The 23,277-nt window shown below is 46.1% G+C and overlaps 1 protein-coding gene across 1 annotated transcript in view; it reads left to right on the top strand.

Moving 5' to 3' along the window:
* LOC111538933 (guanylate cyclase 2G-like) overlaps nucleotides 1–23,277 on the top strand; it is a 45,980-nt gene that overhangs the window by 11,500 nt on the left and 11,203 nt on the right. The window contains 9 exon segments of the mRNA XM_023206664.1: nucleotides 1,534–1,670; nucleotides 2,583–2,587; nucleotides 4,522–4,572; nucleotides 4,575–4,679; nucleotides 6,003–6,113; nucleotides 6,875–6,975; nucleotides 8,560–8,697; nucleotides 10,935–11,038; nucleotides 12,819–12,889. Coding sequence (XP_023062432.1) covers nucleotides 1,534–1,670; nucleotides 2,583–2,587; nucleotides 4,522–4,572; nucleotides 4,575–4,679; nucleotides 6,003–6,113; nucleotides 6,875–6,975; nucleotides 8,560–8,697; nucleotides 10,935–11,038; nucleotides 12,819–12,889 — 823 coding nt within the window.

The raw sequence follows: 23,277 nt of genomic DNA on the forward strand, positions 1-23,277 counted from the left end.
TCGACTTCCTGGGCTCCAGCAATCCCCCCACTTCAGCCTCTCAAGTAGCTGGAAATACAGACACATGCCATCACGCCTTGATAATTAAAAAAAATTTTTTTTTTTTTTTTGTACAGATGTGATTTCTCTGGGTTGCTGAGGCAGCTCTTGAACTCCTGGGCTCAAGCAATCCTTCCACCCTGGCCTCCCAAAGTGCTAGAATTATAGGTGTGAGCCACTGTGCCTGGCCGAGAACAGATATTAATGGCTACTCAGACCATGACAATTTCCTTCCCCAGGAGGATGCCAGGACCTAGACCCAGGATGGAGTGGTCAGAGATGTGGGGCTAGGACAGGTCAGGGCCAACAGATGGGCTGGAACAGGGAGAAGATGGTCAGGAGGGAGAGGGTCTGCCTGTGGTAATCCCAGTATGTGTGTGATGAGGAGGCACAGTGTCTGGCTCCCACAGAGAATTTTTTGAAGAAAGACCTTTGTGCAGAGCTAGAGCTACTTGCCAAGCTGAAGCCCTAAGGTGACCACAGGCCACTGATGACAAGGAGTTTGATTCGAAATGAGGGGGCCGATCCTGGATCCCAACATACAAGACAAGATAATCAATTAAAGAATATTTGAGGAACAATCTACTAAGTGTCAGCTTTGTACCTGGTACTGTTGGGAGAATAGTGCCTGGCACTTAGTAGGCACTTGTATTGTATTTTCCTTGACTGATCAATAGAAGACATCATGTCCTGAAGACCTACTAAGGGTCAGGGACTGCAATGGACAGTTTACCTATTATGCCTTATTTAACTATTGTCACATTCAACCCAACAGCGGTTTTGTCCTTTTTTTTTTTTTTTTTTTTTTTTTTTGAGATGGAGTCTCGCTCTGTCACCTAGGCTGGAGTGCAGTGGTGCAATCTCGGCTCGCAGCAACCTCTGCCTCCCGAGTTCAAGTGATTCTCCTGCCTCAGCCTCCTGAGTAGCTGGGATTACAGGCACCCGCCACCACGCCCGACTAATTTTTGTATTTTTAGTAAAGATGGGATTTCACTATGTCAGGAGTTTCGCTGGTCTCGAACTCCTGACCTCGTGATTCGCCTGCTTTGGCCTCCCAAAGTGCTGGGATTACAGGCGTGAGCCACCGCACCTGGCCTATCCCCATTTTATAAAGCAGTGAGCTGAGATTCAGAGAGGTTATGGAACTTACCCATAGCCAGTAGGGAGCTGAGCTGGTCTAGTTCCAACGTGTACCCTCTTCCCCTGAAACCATGCTCCCTCCCACCTGAGGCCTGAAGGGCGTTCCTGAAGGATCAGGAGATCTAACTGGGAAACGCGGCATTCAGAAGGAAAATGAAGACCACGACGTCTGGGTTTCACAGCGCAGGCGCAGGCGCAGGCGTGTGCTGGGCCCTCGGCTGTGTGGAATGGGGGAAGAAAGTACTGTATGCCACTGTCAGGCGGACGAACAGAGATTCCTCCTAACTTAGTGCTGGACGGTGACTCAAGAGGCCATGAACCTCTTGAGACCCTGCTTTGCTTGTCTTATTGAAGGTGAGCCTTTACTCTGCCTACCTTCACGACGCCGTCCTGCTCTATGCTGAGACCGTGAAGCAGATGGTAAAGGCTGGAGGCGACTTCCAGGACGGGCGGCAGCTGGTCAGCGCTCTGAAGGTACCAGTCAGACCACTGTGCAGGGTAGGTGGCTTGCTGCTGGGCGGTGTTCTAAACTCAGACCTGCGGCTCCGGTTGGTGGGGGCTTTGAGATCTTGGGCATGTAATTAAAGGCCTCTTTTAGGGCCTGCCTCGTACTGAACGCCAGAATTCATCTTTCTTCTGGGGATTCCAGTCTTCCTTCTGTAAGGGTAGTTGAGATTAAGACCTCCCAGTTCCCACAGTTCTCTCATCCTTCTGGCCGGAGCCTGCCCAGACCAGGAGAGGAGGCTGCTGGGCACTTTATCCCCTTTTGGGAATTCTCCCCCTCAGTTCCATTGAGACTGAGTCCATCAAGAATAAAATTCAGAAATGTGAGAGCCGTCTCCCGGGGTCACTTCCCATCTGCAGCCTCTGTGATGGGGGCCCTAGGCGCCACAGACTTCTAAAGATGGGTTGTAGTCTCATTCTTGCTTTCCTGGTGGGGATGAGTTCACTCCCTGGTGGGGAGTGAACTGCTTTCAAATCACACTCAGCTGACCAACTGCTTTGATCTTTCTTGTTCTAGTTTTCTCACCTGTAACATAGGGATAACACCTGCTACCACATACAGAAATAATAATAACTGACATTTATGGAGGGCTCACCTTACACTAGCCCAAGTGCTAAGAGCTTCTGAGTAGTACCTAACTGAATCCTCACACAGCCCATGAGGCAGGTACTGTTTCTATCTGTATTATTCAGGTGAGTAAACCGAGGTTACAGAGGTTATGTACCCTGTCTAAGGTCACAAAGTTATTAGATGGTGGAGCCAGGATTCAATCAAGCCTGCCTTCTCCAGGGCTCATGTTCTTTGCCATCCTGTAACATAGGCATAATGAGAATATGACATGCACCTGGCACAGAGTATGTGCTCATTAAATAGTAGGTTCTGTTTTTTTCTTTTTGAGACAGGGTCTTGCTCTGTCACCCAGGTTGGTCTTAAACTCCTGGGCTTAAGGGATCCTCCCACCTCGGTGTCTCAAAGTGATGGGATCATAGGTGTGAGCCGCTGTGCCCGGCCAAATGGTCCCTGTTTTTATACTTTCTATTTTATATTTTTCTATTTCATAGAAGCAGGTCTCGTTTACCCTATTGATACCTTTTGCAAGTGGAAATATTCACCAACTTCTCTCTCTTCTTTCCTTTCAGACTCTAAAGCGGGCGCCTGTAGTCCCAGCTACTCGGGAGGCTGAGGCAGGAGAATGGCGTAAACCCGGGAGGCGGAGCTTGCAGTGAGCTGAGATCCGGCCACTGCACTCCAGCCTGGGCGGCAGAGCGGGACTCCGGCCCAAAAAAAAAAAAAAAAAAAAGAGAAAAAAAGGGAGAGGTCACAAGGGGGGGATCCTTCTTTCTGCTCTCAATTTAATCCTCTCTGCCAGATCAATTAATTCCTCTTTCCTGTGGTTTTAGAAGTTCTTCATGCTGGAATGAGGGGAGGGTGTGAAGAGCAATGAGGCCCTGAATCATCCCACTTTGGTTCTGGGGCCCGTGGACCCCTTTCAGGGACTCATGACCAAAGGGCCCTCCTCACCCCTCCAAACTGGCTTCTGTTCCTTTATGGGCTACAGGACTAGCCTTGGCAGAACTGGAGTATTTGTCTCTGTTTCCTCTGTTCATTTCTGCCACATGGTGGCATCCACTCCATGGGGCAGTGCCGTAGGGCTTTTGGACCATTCCAGAAGGAAGGCCTCCTCTAGGAGGCCGAATTAGGGAGCAGAACCCCCAAACCCCACTGGCTTTGGCTCCGTGAATGCAATGCACACTGAAAGCAGTGGCCCAGGTTGTCGCAGGAGCTCTGGCCTTTCCCGTGCAAACCTTGGGCTCAGTACCCACATTCAGGATGCCCACGGATATGTACACAGAAAGGCAGTGTGGCATGCTGGAAAGAACACGGCACTTGGGGCCCGATAGCCCTGGGTTTGTGTACCAGCTGTGCCTCTTCCTGGCCCTGGCAGGAAGACTCAAGGAGTTTGTGCCTCCAAGCTTTGCTTGTTGGGAACAGATAGATGATGGTGCCCCCTCTGAAGGGTTAATTAGGATTAGACATGGGACGTCAACACCACCGGCAGTGCTGGGCACTTATTAGGTGCTTTATCAGTGGTAATTTTGTGTCCTGTCCCCTGTGAGACAAAATCAGCAATATGTCCTTTGTCAGAGCCTATGTACTAGTTTGGGGTGTGAAGGAGCTGTGCTTCAAGTGGAGCTGTGCTTCCGAGATCTCTGATGCATTACTTCAGGAGTGGAGTTAAGCACATCCTTAGAAATAACAAAGAGCACAGCAGGCCCTGCAAAGCCTCTGCACCAAGCCTCTGCAAAGGGCCTGCAGAGCCTTCACACCAAGACCAGGAGGGAAGGGGCTGCCATGAGAACAGAGATTACAAACTTCTGCCCCAGGGCCTGGCAGCATGGAGGCGTGGGGTGGGTGGGGTCAGGGGAGGAAAATGGGAGGAACTGGAGGAAGCAGCTGTCCCTTGGCCCCAGACAGCCGGTGACATGTCACATCTGATTGTTCAAGGGAAGCATAAATCTGAGGTTTTAAGTGAGATTAACTGGAAACATTTTTTTTAAAGTACTGAATGGGCTTCCCCAGTGTGGGCCTGAGAAAATACACCTGCCTGCCCAATGTGGCCCTTTAGTCCTAACAGGATGCCATCTCTCAACTATCTTTTTCCCTTTGCTGGTCCCCGTTGACCCTGTCTCAGATTCACTGAAAAGGCAGAAACCGTGTCTGGTTTTCAATGGCTGTTGGGGAAGGGGGTTCTGTTGATTTGAGTTGGGGCAGGCTGGCATTTTGAGCCACATGCTGCTCTCCCTCTCCTGACCTTGTGCAATCTCCTCTCTTTCTAGGAATCACCAGCCCTGTGTTTGTGGATGCCCAGGGAGAAAAGCACATCGATTACTCTATGCCCTACAGAAGTCTGAAGATGGGCCCTTTTTTCTTCCTTGTTTTCATTATGACAGCTATCAGAAAGTAATCAGGTACTGGCAGGACATTTCTGCAAGTGTAGATTGCTCTACAGAGAGACATAGGAAGAGGAAGGCCCTGGGAAGGCCAATTTGGGATCCAGTCCCTAGAATCCCCCAAGTAGCCTTAGTGCTCTTATAGACTTTGGGCCTTTAAAGTGATGTTATTCCCTTGACTGAGGATATGGCTTGACCATTTCAGATTTCAGTGTAGAACAGAGTACCCACTAACTGCACCTCCAACAGGGCCTGGTTCTTCTCTGGTGTTCCAACTAGTGGTCCCATTGGCCATGGTCTAGGGGAGAGGCCCTGGGCCCAGAGGGAGTGGTGGAGCATCCTCAAAGGGATGGGTTTACAGTCCCCAAAACGGCTCACCTAGACATCCTGACTCCCAGACACGTTTGGACACCAGCAACCAGAACCCAGGAATCTCTGGGGGGGAAAAAAACAAAACTTTTCTTTTTCATTCTTTCAGCTACAAATCAATGAGAAAACTAAAAGGAAACCTAAAATGTAATTCAATTTCCACTCACCCCCACTGCTACTACCTCCAATCCAGATTCAACTTGAGGCTTTTTAAATTTTTAGACAGTCTTGCTCTGTTGCCCAGGCTGGAGTACAGTGGCACAATCTTGGCTCATTGCAACCACTGCCTCCCAACATCAAGCGATTCTCCTGCCTCAGCCTCCCGAGTAGCTGATACTGCAGGTGCGCGCCACTGCGCCCAGCTAATTTTTGTATTTTTGGTTGAGAAGGGGTTTCACCATGTTGGCCAGGCTGGTCTTGAACTCCTCACCTCAGGTGATCTGCCCACCTCAGCCTCCCAAAGTGCTGGGATTACAGGTATGAGCCACTGCGCCCAGCCAACTTGAGGCTTTTTTCTCCCCTTCTCTTATGGAATTTTAATGGACCAAAATGGGCCAGGAAACAAAGTAACCATAGCAAACTGGGTCCTTAGTATTGTAGGAATAGGCACACTCCATGTAGAGGAGATGTTTTGTTCTGTGAAATATCAAGCTGCTATATAACAAGATTTCTCTACATCAAACTCCCAGCAGCATCGACTTGGCATGTCATCTTTTAAACTAAAAGAGACATGGTTTAAGTCAAAAGATTGAGGAAGCTATTTCAACGGCAAAAAGATACTGCCTTCCTTGAATGAAATTACCTGAAGGCTGGATTTGAAGAGCCTAGGAGAGTTGGGCAAACTGGACAGAAGTGTGAATTGAGAGACCAGGGCCTGAGTTTTGCAAATAACATGCATTTTTCCGTTGTCTGTGCTGTAGAGTCAAATAGAATAAATTGAGCTGACACTGACCGTTATATTTTTTTAAAGACTACAAGGAATTTCTCCAATATGACCTGGCCCCCTGGCTCCCTTCCTGAAGACAGACCTGGCTGTGGATTTTATAATGAGCTCTGTGAAACTGAGCCTGCTTTGATGGGTAAGTATGGCTGCTTGGAGAAGGTAGCAGGTAAAGACTTTCTATAGTAGGATCTCTCTATGGCCGGCAGCACTGTTGACATTTTGGACCAGATAATTTTTGTGTGTGGGGAGCCTGGCATTTCAAGTCACACGTTCCTGTATATTATGTTTAGCAGCATCCTTGGACTCTACCCACAGATGCCTGTAGCAGCCCTCTAGTTGGAACAACGAGAAATGTCTCCAGACATGGCCAGATATTCCCTAGGAAGCAAAATGACCTTCCTCCCCTGTGGAGAATCACTGATGTAAGTGAACCTGGTGCCTGAGATTTGAGTCTCAGGAACTTTACCTCCAGGGAGGTTGAAAGAGTCTGGGCAGGGGAGTGTGCCCCAGTGGTTAGGAGCCCAGCCCTGGAATTAGATGGATCATGCGTGAAGAACCACCCTAAGGAGAACACACAGTAAATGTTCAGTAAACACTGGTGGTGGAGTTAGAAGTCATCATTATTATTTCCCTCAGTGGAACTTTCTATACAAAGTGGGAGGTGAATGCAGTTCCAATGGGAACTAGGGTGGTAGTTGGGGAAAAATTCCTGGAAGAGACAAGTCAGAGTAGACTTCATGTGTCCTAACCCAGACCTTCTGGAGGACAGCCTTTGAGGAGCCTGCTGGGCAGGGCCCAGCTGGGCAGGGATGTACATGCTACTGCTCTTAGGCAAGGCCTGGGTAATATGCCTCTACCCTCCAGGCGTGACTGCTGTGGTTCTCACAATGATGATCCTGATTCCTGTCTTGGGGGCTACCATCATAGGTCTGATTTTAAGGATGCAGAGGGGAAAACTGCAGAGGCAAAACAAAGACATCTGGTGGCAAATCAATTTTGACGATATCATCATTCTTCCCCAGAACAAGGTGAGGCCACATGACCCAGACATCCCCTTTCCTGGTCACTGCTGGAGATTTGTGGAAGGTGCCTCATCTAGGAGCTTATAAGAGCAAGAGACTAATTTATAAAGTGAATACTTCATGAAGAGTCTCCAGGCCTGAGTTCTGGTTCTAGGCCTCCGACTTGCTTGCTCAATCTGAGAATGTCATTTTACCTCCCCAAGACTCAGTTTCTAAACACTTGCAAATGATTGACAGTCTCTAAAGTTCCCTTTGCTCTGTTACTCTGTGGGTGAGAACTGTAGATACTGTTCAGATATTAAAGCTGTCTCCTGGGGAGGATTTAGTTATTTTACTTTTTGTTTTGTTTTTTACTTTGAGATGGAGTTTCGCTCTTGTTGCCCAGGCTGGAGTGCAATGGCACGATCTCGGCTCTCACTCCAACCTCTGCCTCCCGAGTTCAAATGATTCTTCTGCCTCAGCCTCCCAAGTAGCTGGGATTACAAGGTGCCTCTAACCACGCCCAGCTAAATTTTTGTATGTTTTTTTTTTTTTTTTTTAGTAGAGATGGAGTTTCACCCTGTTGGTCAGGCTGGTCTCGAACTCCTGACCTCAGGTGATCCACCTGCCTCAGCCTGCCAAAATGCAGGGATTACAGGCATGAGCCATCATGCCCGACTGGATTTAGTTATTTTCAAAACTACATTAACTCCTTTAGTCAATTGATGACTAATACAGTAATGTTCATTTGCTTGACAAGGACTTGACCATTAACTACAAGCCAAGCATCATACAAGGCATGGGGGATATCCCACAAATGAGATGCCTCCAGAGGGAGGCAAGTGTCAGAGAGGTGTTTCCACGGTGAGATGGAAGCCCTGCAGATAGAGGGACTAAAGGTCTCAGCATCTGGAAGACTTTGGAGAGGAGGGGACATTTGAAAAGAGTGAGTTTGCAAGTGGTGAAAAAAAGTGAAATCACACAGGATATAATGAGGTGTGTGATGCTCAGGGCTGGGAAACTTGGCTGGTACCAAGTCAGGGAGGCTTCAACATGCTAAGAGCAGGTGACTGCGATTTATTAGTAACTCATCTCCAAACGTCCCCGGGGATTCAGAGACTTACTCTTTCCTCTTCCACCAAAGCAGCTCTGCTTTGATCTACCTCATTTCTACATGAGGGTTCCAGATAAGATTCTCCTTGAAAACAAGGTTCCTATGCTTTGAAGATGTTTTCTAGGTGTTGGGAGGCACCGAGGGTATTAAACAGAGACAACCTGGTTAGATATTCTTTAAGAAAATGACTGTAACCCCAGGCCACACATCTAATTAAGTGCCACAGCCAGAACTTGAGTCTGGGCAGTCTGACCTCAGAGCCTTCCCTCTTAACCTACACTTCCATGGTGGTACAGACACCATAGAGGGCATGGAGGATGGGACGGTGCTGTCTTAGAGTGATGCATGTAGCAGGTCAGAAAGATCAGGGTTCAAATCCTGACTCTCTTATTATTAACTGTCTGACCTTAGCACTCGGCTTCCTCTTCTATAAAATGCATTCCCTTTAGTAGTTGACCTTGCTACTGAGAGTGACCAAATCATTTCCTGTTTCACAGCCACCCCAGAGAGGCACACCTGTGTCAAGAGGCATCACCAGTAACTCATCTAGTGTGATGATTTCTGTGGACCTCAGCTCTTTTGTCAAGAGCCAGCAGGGGGAAGAGCTCTTCTATGCCCCAATAGGGCTTTATCAGGTATTTCTGAGGCCAGGTGGTTACCTATAGATCTTAGTGTATCTCTGTCCTGTTCTCTGCATCATTTCTGCCAGGCGGGGCATTCTGAATAGGAGAACGTTCTCCAAGCAAAAGCCAAGGTGGTCTTGTGACTCCAGACTAGTGCTTCCCAAACTTTAATGTGTGGAAGGATCGCCTGGGGCTCTTATTAAAATGCAAATTCTGGGTCGATAGGTCTGGTGTGGCGCCTGAGAGTCTGCATTTTAAAGAATCTTCTAGGTGATTCCCAAGCTGGCTTCTAGATTAGACTTAGCTTTGTCTGATACAGCCTTCTGTGATGATGGAAATGTCGCAGATCTGCACTGTCCAATAAGGTGGCCACTAGCCTCCTGTGATTACTGAACATTAGTGTGTCTGGGCAACTGAATTTTAAATTTTATTTAATGTTAATTAATTTAAATTTAAATAGCCCCATGTGGCTAGTGGCTCCCTGAATGGACAGTGCTGTCCTAGAGTGTGGATTATTTCATCCTTGTTACTTTGGCATGGATGAATCAGTCCTGGGGCCTGGTGCTTCTGTGGTATAGACAGTGACTGCTGCTGCAGCCTGGAACATAATTCCCGCTTGTCCTTTCTCACCTTCTCTCCTACACCCAGACCATGATCGCTGCCTGTACCTAGCAATCCTTCCAAAATTCAAGTCCCTTTGGGGGAAGAGTATGTACGAAATTGTATTTATTCTTTAAAATGGGGGTCCCAGAGAGTAAGGACAGAAAATTCTTCCCTTCCCTTGCTCAGAAAGCAAGGGAAGAATTGTTCATTGCTCTAAATTGGGGTTAGAAAAGGCTAGAGCCAAATTATCCCCTATGCAACGAAACTTGATTTTTTAAATGTTTGCTTACTTGAGTTCTCAAACTACAAAAACCTCCTGGGATATTACCAAATACCTCAAGGACCACCATCCATACAAAACTCTATGTGGTGGTCACCCGGCCACATAAAGAAGGAAGTAGCAACACATAGCATATCACTGTTTGATTGATCTTCCGAAAATATGTCTCCTCTTTCCTCTGTCAAACACCATCGCTGGATTCCCCACCTCTGTTGCCTGCATGATAGTGCCCAAAGTCTTTAATAAAGGACTCAAGCCTCTTAACTTGCTAGTCCCTACCTATTTTTCTAATCTTTTTTCCCCCCTGCCTTAAATCCTGTGCTCACCCAATTGGTCTTGCTGATTTTGCCATGTATGTTTCACCTTCTGACGATGCCACTCCCCTTCCACCCAACCCATGTGGAAACTTCTTATCCTTCAAGGTTCAGCCTAAGCATCACCCCTCCAAGAATCCTTTTCTTCATCCCCCAGGCATTCATTTCCTCCGTGGCCCTCCCATCACAGTCCTGAGTCCTTCGCCATTGCCCTCATATGAAACATGAAAGATCTTTGGTTGATACTTATCTTCTCTTATGGCTTACCTTCTCTTGGGTCCAGATTCTATGCCTTCTTCTATCCAGCTCTTACCACATTATGACATGTTTTTGTGATGCCTGATTAAGTGACTCTCTAAAAGCAGACTTCATAGGCAATACAAATAAAATATGCCATTTACTGAAAATTTGATATGTGCCAGGCCTTGAGTTACCAGTGGTATTTTAACTGATTTAATGCTCAGAAAACCTTATGAGATGGGTGTGTTTTTTTAAAAAAAAACTTATTTTAGGTTTGGTGTTATTTTCAATCCCATTTTACAGATGAGAAAATAAAGGCTTAGAGAAGTTAAGAGCAACTCAAGCTTGTTCAGGTAGTAAGTGGTAGCACTGGGCTTAGAATCAGGCAACTGACTCCAAACCTACACTTATCACTGTAACTCACTATTTCCTCTGAATGATAATGGGATATTATTATACAATAGAAAGCGCATAGTCTTGGAGTCAGACTTTCAAGTTCTGGCTGTACTACCTACAAATATGCAACTTGGGCAAGTTTTGTAACCTCAACAATCCCATCTGGAAATGGGCCAATCATACCTACCTGGCAGGGCTGTGATGCCAGTTAAAGGAGATTTTACGTGTTAAGCAGCTAGCTCAGTGCCTGGCTGTGCACAGGGTCACCAAAGGGGTTTTTTTGGGCAGTGAGGAGCTTGATGATTGGCTCCTAGGTGCATTTCTTTCCAATTTTCTTGCTCCCCTCCCTAGCCCTAAGTGGAGCTTTTTCTGGTTCATCCTGAGTTAAGACCATTCCACTTTTTCTCTGATTCTAGGGAAACCACGTGGTCATCCGCTATGGTGCACACCAAGCAGAAGCCTGGGTTAGGAAGCTGACTGTGTTACAGGAAATACAGCTGCTGAGGCCCCCTGGCCCAGGGTCAGTGGAGAGACAAAGCAGTGATGCTCTCTGCCCCTCCTCTGCCAGCTCCCTGGTCCCAAAGGAGCAGAGACGGGAGGCTGCTTCCCTTAATGTGACCTACCTCTCCCTCCCCTCGACAGCCCAGGCTTTGAATCTCAGACCCCTGGCCTCTCCCAGGCACCTGAAGCCTGGGATCACTCCTACCTCTGTTTCTTCCCCATCATTCTTCCTGGCCTTGATTCTGGCCCTTCATCCTCGATGTCTGTGATGGCTGCTTGCCTGCCTGCCAGCCTTGAACCTGGTCCTTGGAGTGAGTCAGGTTCATGGGCCTGACTTCCTGCTCCTTCTCTGTGATCTGCTGTGGGCCCCACACTGGCATTGACAGCCATAAGCATAGAAGCAGGGCTGAGTCCAGTTACTGTGACGTGGTTGAGTTAATCCCCATGGCTGAGGTTAGACTTTGATCATTCCTCTGATTTATTTGCTGGAGACAGACTTCCTGGGTTTACCTCCCAGCTCTGCCACTTATAGGCATTACTTTACTTTACCTTTCAGTGCCAGTTCCCTCATCTGTAAAATGGGATCTGTAACAGTTCTTATCTAACAAGGTCTTTATAAGAATTGACTGAAAATATGCAAAGCACACAGCATGGTCCTGGACATAGAGACACACTCTATACATGAGCTATTGTAACCATGATCATTTCCAGATGGGTGAATTAAGGCATGAGAACATTGTTCCCTTCTTTGGTATTTGTACCAAACCACCTAACATTCTGCATTGTCACTCAGTATTGCAAAAAAGGAAGTCCTAAGGTAAGGAAAACAGTAAAGTGCACCTTAGGTTTGATTAGTGATAGATAATAAAGAAGTTTCTCAGTGACCTCTGCTATTCATCCAAGGCCAGTTCCTCTCTGGTCTAATTGCAAGACCTGAATTGTCTTGTCAGGCTACATTCTGGGAATCAAATTAGCCAAGTGTCTGCTTCTTTTGCTCTGGGGGGAAACTGAGCTTGGTTTCTTCTCTTAAGATGTTATGGCTACTCTTGAACTGTGTTCCTGGGCCCATCCTATTATGGTATGTGACGACAGCTTTCTGTCAGGAACAAGGAAGTGTTTGTAAAACTCGAGACTGCGTGCATTCTCAATATTGAATCAGGTTATGGTATCTCCTGGGAAGATTTCCAGTTATTAGGTTTAAAGTCTTCTGTCCCACATTGCGTTAGCTCCGGCCAAAAATATAAGCTATGTTACAGTCAAATCTGTTCAATCATTAAAGCTCACTGTGCTTCACGTTGAGTCACTAGGAATCTTTTGAATAACTGTGTTTTTCAGGATGTTTTGAGAAACTTGCCTCATGAAATAGATTGGATATTCAAACTCTCATTTGCATATGACATAGTCAATGTGAGTATAACATAAACTTACCAAAGAATAAATGTGATAGTATTTTTGAGTTGCTCTGTCTTGAATTTAATTGAACTGTAATTCTTCTTGAAAATGTTGGACCTCTTCAGATCTCCTCTTCAAGGTGATTCCAGCTCTAAAATCTATCATTTCTATCCGGTTTTTTCTTTTCTTCTTCCCTGATTGCAAATAAATATAGAGAGAGGAAAGTATTTTACACTAAAGTTGGAATGGATGCTAAGTTTACCCAATCAGAAAAGAGCAGAATATTTACATTGTAGGGTAGAACTTTCTATCTCAAAGAGCATCTCATCACTAGATTATAAATCGGACTGGGGGAGGTGATTCCTGATATTCTTCCCTGCTCTCTAGTCCCTGATTTCTTTCCCTAGGAAATGGGGATGCCACATTAACCACAAAGCTGCTGACCTAAGAGGTGGACCAGAGATGCTGATTGGAGGAGGTAGAATCTTTGCTTTGGCCCAGGGGCTATGGTGGCTGCAAAGAAGAAGGGAATAATAGTAACACTAAAATATATAGAGTGCCTACTTTGGGCCAGGCACTTTCCAGTACTTTGTATATATTAATTTATTGAATTCTCACAAAAACATAAGGTAGATCTATTGTTACTTCTATTTTACAGATTAAAGAAACACAAAGCACAGAAAGTTCCTATGACCTTCCTGAAGTCTCATAGCTATGAAATAGTGGAGCTGGGATTCAAACCCAGCCATTTTCAAGTCCTATATCCTTAACCCACTGTACTATACTGCCTCTCAGTAGGAAGCACGAGAGCTTGCTTTTGTGTTTTACCACAGGGAGAAGTCAGTCTCACATCTAGAAGCCCATTAGGGGCTGGGGAGGGGTAATTCAGAGGGAGCTGGAGAGAGACCAATTCCTGCTTGTTGCCAGGAAGGCATTGGAAATGCTGAGAGGTGGCAGCTGGATCCAAAGCCCAAGGTGACACTGTCTTGAAAGGCCATGCCCTAGGTATGCAGCTGGTGATGAGGGATGGAGAGGGCAGGAGTGGGAGGAGATTTGCTATGGGACGAGCCATGTCAGTGTGGACCAGCATCCTGAGGCTGCTCTCTCCCACCTGCGCTAAATCCAGCTGTTCTTTCTTAAGCTTGCTGCCTGTACTTTTACCACCAGGACAAAGCCAGTGACCTGGGAGTCAGTCTGGTGAGGAAACCTCTCAGTCATGGGCAGCACAGTGAAGGATGGTGGTCCACTGCTAGTCAATAGTCCAACCGTCAATCAACCAACAGACTCCTGTGGGGAAGACTCACCTGGGTGTTGACAGGGCAAAAAGAATGAAACACAGGCTGTGCCCTCCTGGATTAATGGGCCACCGACTTATTGAGTGATTTTGCCAAGACACTTCCCCTCTAGACCTCGACCTCCACGTAGGTAGAATGAATGAGCTTGGCCCAATTGAAGTCTAAGGGCTTTCCTTCAACAAGGATTTTATTGCTTTTTGTTTCTAGGGAGCTGAGTCCTATAGCTCTGTGAAACTTTGATTTCCTAGGCTTTAGCAGGAAGCTAGCAGATTGTTGTCAAGCAAAGTCGATAAACAGAAGCGTCTCTGTGATTGGGTCTTCACTGGCAACCGTGGACCACCACTGTTATTATTTCGTTAAAATTTTATTGAGCATCTGTTAAGAGTTTATCCTACTCTGGTCACTTTTGTAGGAAGAAAGGACTTGTTTCCAGCTTTGAATGGCTTAAAATTTAGGGAAAAATAAAACAGTCTGGAGATGTACATATACAATTCTTTAAGTGGCAGTGGTTGTAAACTGGGAGGATGTGACGTGGCATCTTTTCCTACCCTGGAATATTCTCTCCTTCCCTTCACCCACTTTTCCCTTCTCTTCCCACCAAGCATACAGAAGTATTCTGGACTCCAATTATCTGCCTCCTGCCCCCATCAAAATAGCCGACATTATTTATTTTGGAAGTGAAGAGTAAGCTAGTAAGTTCTCACCAAGCCATGAATGACTAACAGATTTGACCTCTTTAGTGTAGGCATCAGATTTCAAGAAGTATTAACCCAAAGGTTTCTCTGGAAAAACGCTATGGCAGGTGGTCATGGCACTTTGAAGGCGAAGAGCTCCCTGGTGGTCATCACCTACTCTAGCTCACTGAGTCTACCCTCTACTCTGTGCCAGGAAAACAGAGGACAGCTTGGCATTTTGCTTTGGCAGGATCATTACCTCCTGAGACGGAGTGTGCACATTCTGGGATCATGTGGGGTCACTACTGATGACACAATAGGCTAGGTCAAGGCACAGGTAGGACCTTTGAGGTTAATTACTCTGCCAATGTTCTTTGAAAGGGGATTGCAAGTAACAGAAAATGTAATGTTCTCTTAGAGCCTTCCCATGAGTCTGGGCATTGGGCCAAGCTCCATGAGGGCGATTGTACTTTGGAAACAAGTCTCTCGATGTCTATTTGATCAGCACCTCCTCTATATCAGGTATCAGAGGGACTCTAGGATGCCATAGACATTTCAAAGTAACAAACATATATTGATGGGGTGCCTAATTTGGATCAGACCCGATTCTGGGCATAGGAGGTACAGACGAATGAACCTCATTGTCCTGTCCCCAAAAAGTTCAACCCAGTTGGGCAAGCCTGGGAAGGAGTTTGTAGAGTATAATACTCTCCTTGAGTTACAAGTAGGGCTTCATGTCTAAGTAAGAGAAGTCTCGATGGATTAAGAGGATGAAGGATAGTTCAGTATAGAAGTTGTCTTTGGAGTTTGAACCCTGACTGCCACTTATTGGCCAGGTGACCTTAACAACCCTGGGCCTCATATTTCCTGTGTGTAAATATAACATCAGTACCTGACTCATAGGGTTGCGTGAGGCCTAATGTATGCAAAATGCTTAGTGCCATGCCCTGCCTGTAACAGGCATCCAGTAAACGTTGATTGTTAGTAGTAGCAGTAGTATTATCACGATCATAGATAATTCTATTACTGGTATTAAAAGAAGTACATTTTCTTGTTTTAATTTCCCCAACACTCTTATGGGAGAAGTCTGCACTGTCCAAATATGATAGCCACCAGCCACATGTGGATAATGAGCACTGCAATTGTAGCTAGTTCAATTTTTTTTTTTTTTTTTTTTTTTTTTTTTTGAGATGGAGTCTTGCTCTGTCCACCAGGCTGGAGTGCGGTGGTGCTATCTCCACTCACTGCAAGCTCCGCATCCTGGGTTCCCGCCATTCTCCTGCCTCAGCCTCCCGAGCAGCTGGGACCACAGGCGCCCGCCACGGCGCCTGGCTAACTTTTTTTTGTATTTTTAGTAGAGATGGGATTTCACCATGGTCTCGATCTCCTGACCTTGTGATCTGCCCGCCTCGGCCTCCCAAAGTGCTGGGATTAGAGGCGTGAGACACCGCGCCTGGCTAGCTAGTTCAATTTGAGATGTGCTATAAAGTTTATACTGGATTTTGTAGACTTAGCAAAAATAATAAAATATAAAATATCTTGCTAATATATTTATGTTGGTTACTTGCTGAAATAAGATTTTTCAATGCATTGGGTTAAATAAAACATTATAAAATACACTTCACCTGTTTGGTTTATAACACGGCTGCTGAAAATGTAAAAATACACATGTGGCTTGTATTATGTTTCTATTGGACAGTGATCTCAATAATTAACAATGAACTCCATTATTAATTCATTTTTAGCTCCAATCATAGTAATATTGGAGTAACACGATCTCCATTTCCAAGAGGGAAAAAGTGAGGCTTAGTGAGGTGAAGTCACCCGCCCAGCTGGTAAGACACAGATTGGGATCTGTAGCCAGTCTGCCTCCAAAGGCTGTGTTTGCTCTTCTATGTGATGCTTCCTCCCTGCTAAGTACCAGAGAGTACAGATATGGGGCCCAGAGGTAGGAGCCCCGTCTGCCACCCAGGAATTTCCAGTAGGGCAAGAAACGTAGCTAACAGACAGATGATTGAACTGATACTGGCGGGCTAGGGGAGGTCCCCAAATGCTGGTGGGACCTCAACCCCAGCCAATGTGAAAGCTCTTAACACCATTGTGAGAAGGAATTCAAGGATAAATCAGAAAATAGTGAAAGTATGGAGATTTACTGCAAAGTGAAAAGTACACACTCAGGAAAGGGGAGTGCGGGCGGACTCAAGAGAGAAAGAATTGCGCAATGGAATTTGAGGCTTCTACCTTCATGAGTTTCTTTAACCAAGGGGTAGAATATTCATGAGGATTCCTGGAAAAAGGTGGAGATTTCTGGGAACTGCGGTGCTACCCATTTTTACATCAAATATGGCTATTCCTGGAACTGTTGTGGCACCGGTGGGTGTGTGACCTAGTATGTTAATGAGCTTATAATAAGGTCCCAGGTGAAACTTAGGCCAAATCCAGCATCATGTTGGGTCCAGTTGGTCTTAGCCTGCTTGGACCACACCCTGTTCTTTTCAGGGTCTTATCAGCCCTGAAAATAATAGCTTAGGCAGCTATTTCAATTCCTTTTTGCTAGCCATGTGTAACAGACCTGGAATTTTCTGTTCTCCTGCGGTCACCCTGTGTTATTCCTGTCTCAGAGCTGCCAAAAGTGTATAAAATCTGACATGTAAATAATGAATCCTTTTGTAGCTCTATCTGCTCTGTGACAATATACATAAAAATCATACATTTCCATCAAGATAGAAAATAAAGACATGCGTGCCATCTCTTGGAGAGGAATGCACACCCAGGATTCCAAGCATCCCTCAGCATGTTGTTTTCACCCTAATGGAAGGAGTTTTGCTAAAATCCTGGAATGTAAAATCATTGACTGTAAAATATCTCATACTTGAGGTAGGCCTGGAACTAGCAAGGGCAGGAGGAAAGCAGAAAAAACCTTGTGTGTATCAGGGACAGTTCTGTTGAATGGAGAGGTCTCCTGCTGGAATCAGAGGGAACTCTGGATTAGACACAGGTCTCACCGGACTTCAAGCTTGGACCTTAGCCTATTGGAGCCTCCCTGGGGAAGTCCCAGAGGCAACCCCAGCCAGGCCCCTCCAGGTCCAGTTGAGTGGGCGGCAATTTCAAAACGTGATTCAACGTTACCATCTAAAAACAAATAAGGCACTTTGATAAAGGAACATGGGGTAGGGGGTGGAGAGTGATTGGGGCAGGGCTGGCGGCATGTATCCATTCTCCTGGATGTTTTCTGTATTATCCTATATTTCTTTTTTGTTGTTGTTATTTGTTTTTTGAGACAGAGCCTCACTTTATTGCTCAGGCTGGAGTGCAGTGGCGGGATCTAGGCTCACTGCAACCTCCGCCTTCTGGGTTCAAGCGATTCTCATGCCTCAGCCTCCAGAGCAGCTGGGATTACAGGCACCCACCACCACATCCAGCTAATTTTTATATTTTTAGTAGAGACGGGGTTTCACCATGTTGGTCAGGCTGGTCCTGAACTCCTGACCTCGAGTGATCCACCTGCCTCGGCCTCCCAGAATGCTGGGATTACAGGCATGAGCCACTGCGCCCAGCCAACTTGAGGCTTTTTTTTTTTTTGAGATGGAGTCTCACTCTGTAGCCCAGGCTGGAGTGCAATGGCATAATCTCAGGTCACTGCAACCTCTGCCTCCTGGGTTCAAGCAATTCTCCTCCCTCAGCCTCCTGAGTAGCTGGGATTATAGATGTGTGCCACTATGCCAGGCTAATTTTTGTATTTTTAGTAAAGACAGGGTTTCACCATGTTGGTCAGGCTGGTCTCGAACTCCTGACCTCATGATCCGCCCACCTTAGCCTCCCAGAGTGCTGGGATTACAGGCATGAGCCACCATGTCCGGCCCCTATCCCATATTTCTAATGCAATGTTGGCCTCAGGGCTCTGGCTCAGTGGGATAGTGACTTGGCCTGTCAAGCACTGCTGGAGGAAGAGGTGCCCCCGTGCTGGTGAAGCTGGTTGTTGTCTGGGGTAAATATCTGAGGTTCGTGGTATCACGCCAAGGAAATCGAGTACTCAGACATACCAGAAGTGGGTTTAGGAGCACAGGTTTAATAGGCAAAAGAAAGAGAAAGGAGAATAGCTCTTCTATGCAAGAGAGGGGGTCCACAGTGAAGTGCACCAGATTTTATAGACTGGCTTGAGGAGGTGGTGTCTGATTTACATAGGGCCCAAAGATTGGTTGGACCAGGTGTGACGTTTACGTAGCCAGCGATGAAGCTGGCTGCCCCACCTTAATCTTCTATTATGCAAATGAAGTCTTTGCCCACCTGGCGCCATGTTGCCTGCTCCTTACTGTATACGTGGTTTACAAGGAAACGGGACAACGGAGCCCCTGTCTGAACATGGCTACTCCCTAGATAGCCCCTTTCCTGTTAGCACAGCTGCAGGCATTCACCCATGCAAGCTTCTAGCCTGGCTTTCCATGTCTGCAGCTCGATTCTACAGGCTGCTTTTTGTTAGAAAAGAAAATGATTTGGGGGCTGTCACGCGTGTCCATATAGAAGACCACCTAAATACGCTTTGTGTGAGCAACAAGGCTGTTTATTCACGTGGGTGTAAGTGGGCTGAGTCCAAAAGAGAGTCAGTGAAGGGAGATAGGAGAGGGGCAGCTTTATAGGACTGGGGTAGGCAGTGGAAAGTTACAGTTAGAGGTGGTTATCTATTGTTAGCAGGGGAGGGGGTCACAAGGTGTATGGTGGGGAGATCATAAGACTCTGTCCAGAAGAAGAAAGTCACGGGGTCGATTGATCAGCTGGGGCAGGCTATGAACAAGTCATAATGGTAGAATGTCATAAGGTGGGTTAATTAGTTAAGGCAGGAACTGGCTGTTTCACTTCTTTGTGGTTTTTCAGCTACTCCAGACTTCTTGGCTCCTACAGGCCATCTTGGCTCCTGCAGGCCATCTGTATGTATATGTGCACGTCACAGGGGTTACAATGGCTGAGCTTTGGCTCAGAGGCCTGACAGGGGCTGCTTTTCATTTAAAGGAAAACCGTACCGAGGACTCCCATCTGAGGAGTGAAAACTAAGCCCTCCTCATGGCCTACAAGACTACTGAAGGCCTTGAAACCGTGTAACCTCTGGGGCCTTCTGGATTAGTTTCCTAGGGGGGTATAACAGTGACCACAAGCTTGGTGGCTTGAAACACCGATGTTTATTCTCTGGCAGTTCTAGCGGCCAGATGTCTAAAGTCAAAGCGTTGTCAAGGCTCTGCTCCCTCCGGAAGCTCTAGGGAAGGTTCCATTCTCTGCCTATTCCAGCTGCTGGTGGCTGCCCCAGCATTCCTGGGTCTGTGGCTGCATGGCCTCAACCTCCGGCTCTGTCTTCACATTGTCTCCTCCTCTGTGTACTTATCCTGGCTGTGCCGTTTATGAGGACTTTTGTCATTGGATTTGGGCCCTACCCCTATAATCCAAGATGACCTCCTCAACCTGAGATCCCTAATTCTATTTGCGTATTTGGTTTATATCCCCTTTCCCAAATAAGGAAACATTTGTAGATTCTGGGGGTTAGGATTTGGACATTTCCCTTTAGGAACCACAATTCAGCCCACTATACCTTCCTACTGGCATCTCTTATGGCTCACTCCTTTCAGTCACGCTGGCCACCTTCATGCGTCTCCAACATAGACAAATCCATAGAGACAGAATGCAGGTTGGTGGTGGTTACCAGGGGTTGGGGGTCGGGGGAATAGGGAGAAACTGCTTCGTGAGCAAGGGGTTTACTTTGGAGTGATGGAAATGTTTCTGCCACTCCGGACACATTTCTACCCCAGACCCTTTGTGTGTACTGTTCCCTCTCCCTGGGCACCTCTCGCCTCATATTCCTATGTACACATCTGCCCTATTCTTTCTTAAGGGCTACAACATTTTTCATTGTGAGAATATGCCATAAATGGTACCTTGATACACATTTTGGAAGTTGCTGCAATGAGCAGCTCTATATCTTTGCACACATGGGTGAATGTTTCTTCAGGCTAGATTTGTAGCCATGAAATTGAGAAGATAAATATATTTTAAATATATTTAAAATCCATGGTAAATGCTGTTCAGTTGTCCACTTACAAAGGATATTTTCAGGCTTTTTTTTTTTGGCTGGATTGTCTCTTAACGGCTGATGCCTGGATCTCAACCCGAGATTCTGATATCATTGGTTTGGGGTGCTGCCTCAGTGTCAGGGTTTCAAAGCTCCTGGCGTGATTTTAATATGTAGCAGCTCAGGCTGCTTGGAGAGAAGATACCAGTGTGTGTGTGCACACATGTGAGTGTGAGTTTCCAAGTAAACTCAACCCACTTTCTCTCTTGATTTTTTTTTTCTTGCTTTGCCTACCATTTCTAGCCTATCCTCAGTGGCCTATCTCAAACCTCAGCTTTAGATCATTATCTATTACCTGGAGACTTTTTGAGTCAGGAGCCCATTGTGAGGATATGCAATTGCTTTTAGACCAGATTCCAGTTTCTAATTTCCAGCTAAATAAAGCAGAGGTGAGATTAATCCAAAAACGGTAACTCAAAATCCAAATGCATCTAACTTTGGCATCAAGCACACACACAAATATTCCCAGACTGAGCCCAGGCAGGAGCCCACCCACAGTCCCTCAGCCCCATCACCGCCTAGTTTTGCCAGTTGGGTTCTGTAAGGGAAGATACTGTGGACAATCAGTATATTTCCCCTTCATTGTTGAGCTCACAAAATTAACTGAGAGCTGGCTACATGGGACTATGTATTCACAGGACTGAAACCAGGAAGAGTACAGTATACACCTAATTTATGGGCAAACACTTCTTCAATTAACTTCTGATGCTTTCCTACAAACAAAGCTTGTCCTGGGAATGGAGTAGCTATTGATTCTCCAGGCACGCAAGACCATGGTTCTCAAACTGTGGCGGGCATCAGAATCACCGGGAGGTGGTTAAAACACAACATTGTTGGGTTCCACTCTTGGGGTTTCTGACTCAGGAGGTCTGGGGTGAGGCCTGAGAATGTGCATTTCCATCACCCTCCCAGGTGATGCTGATAAAGCCACAGCTTGAGAAGCACTGGCCTTAGTCCTTGTGGTCCTTGGACCAGCAGCATCAGCATCAGCTGGAAACGTGTCAGAAATGCACATTTTCAGGCCCCACTCCTGACCTGCTTCATTGGAAACACTGTGAAGGAATTGGTCCAGACATCTCTGTTTCAGCAAGCTCCCCAGCGATTCTGATGCACATTGCCAAAACAAATGAGCAACAGTGCTAACATGTCTAGTAGACGGTTAAAGATTATAGGATGGAAACAGCTGGCTAGAAGTTACTAGGTAATTCACACATGTTCTCTGAAGTGCAGACCCGTGGATTCGAATTTGCTCTCGAAGTCCTGTATCGTTTTTCTGATTCTTTCATTTCTTAGAGCTAAACACACAAAGCAGTAGATGCCATAGTAATTCAGTCACTGCTTTTGAAGCCATTGCTGTCTCATGTCTCAAAATGTACTTCATTTGGGAAGTAAAACACAATTTTCTAGAGTACTTTTTTTTTTGAGATGGAATCTTTCTGTGTCACCCAGGCTGGAGTGTGATGGCGTGATCTCAGCTCACTGCAACTTCCACCTCCCGGGTTCAAGCGATTCTCCTGCCTCGGCCTCCTGCGTAGCTAGGACTACAGGCATCCACCACCGTGCTTGGCTAATTTGTATATTTTTAGTAGAGATGGGGTTTTGCCATGTTGCTAGGCTGGTCTCGAACTCTTGACCTCAAGTGATCCCCCCGCCTTGGGTTCCCAAAGTGCTGGGATTACAGGTGTGAGCCACTGTGCCTGGGTCCTAGAGTGCTTTTTAATGCACATACTTCCAGAATAGTTTTAGGCGTTAAACATGTACACTTAAACAAGATAACATTTTATGCACAGTTTTGTAACCTGTATTTTTTTATTATATTAAACTAACAGCCATATATTATTCAGATTTCCTAGTTCTTGCCTAATGTCCTTTTTCTGTCTCTGAACCCCATCCAGGGCACCACATTACACTTGGTCATCATGTCTCCTTAAGCTTCTCTGGGAAATTTTCTGACTTTATTTTCAATGACCTTTGACACTTCTGAGGAGTACTGGTCAGATATTTTGTAGAAGTTCTTTCATGTGGAATTTGTCTGATTTGTTTTTCTTTCCTCGTGGTTTGGCGCTTGTGTGTTTTGAAGGATGACTGCACAGGTAAATTGTCCTTTTCATTGATTATTGCCGTTGATGTTGACCTTGATCACTTGGCTGGGGAAGTGTCTGTCAATTTCTCCACCATAAAGTTACTCTGATTTCTCCCTTCCATACTTAGTCTAGGACTAAGTGAGGAGTTAGGCTGGGCATGGTGGCTCACGCCTGTAATCCCAACATTGTGGGAGGCCAAGGAGGGAGGATCGCTTGAGTCCAGGAGTTTGAGAGCAACCTGGGCATATAGGGAGACTCAGTCTTTACAAAAATACAAAAATTACCCGAGTATGGCAGCGTCCCAGCAGCTACTCTTGAAGCTGAGGCTCAAAGAATGCTTGAGCCCGGGAGGCGGAGTAAAGATCCTGCCACTGCACTCCAGCCTGGGTGACAGAGACCCTGTCTCAAAAAAAGAGAGGAAAAAAAGGGTGGGGAGTCAGGCTCCACCTCTTTGAGGAGGGAGTATTTGGAATTATTCTCTGTGGGAGATTTGTCTACTCTGCCCATTCATTTATTTCTTCAAGTACTTATGTCAGTATGAACTCATGGATATTTATTTTATACTTTGGGTTATAACTGAATATCACTTTATTTATTTTGTAGCTTAAATTGTTCCAATTTTGGCCATTCAGTTTCAGGTAGCTTCTGTGTCTCTTTGACGTGTAGCCATCACTGTGGTGTTTTGTCTTGTTTCTGCA

Source organism: Piliocolobus tephrosceles, chromosome 9 (assembly GCF_002776525.5).
Source record: "Piliocolobus tephrosceles isolate RC106 chromosome 9, ASM277652v3, whole genome shotgun sequence".
In the NCBI taxonomy this organism is placed as follows: domain Eukaryota; kingdom Metazoa; phylum Chordata; class Mammalia; order Primates; family Cercopithecidae; genus Piliocolobus; species Piliocolobus tephrosceles.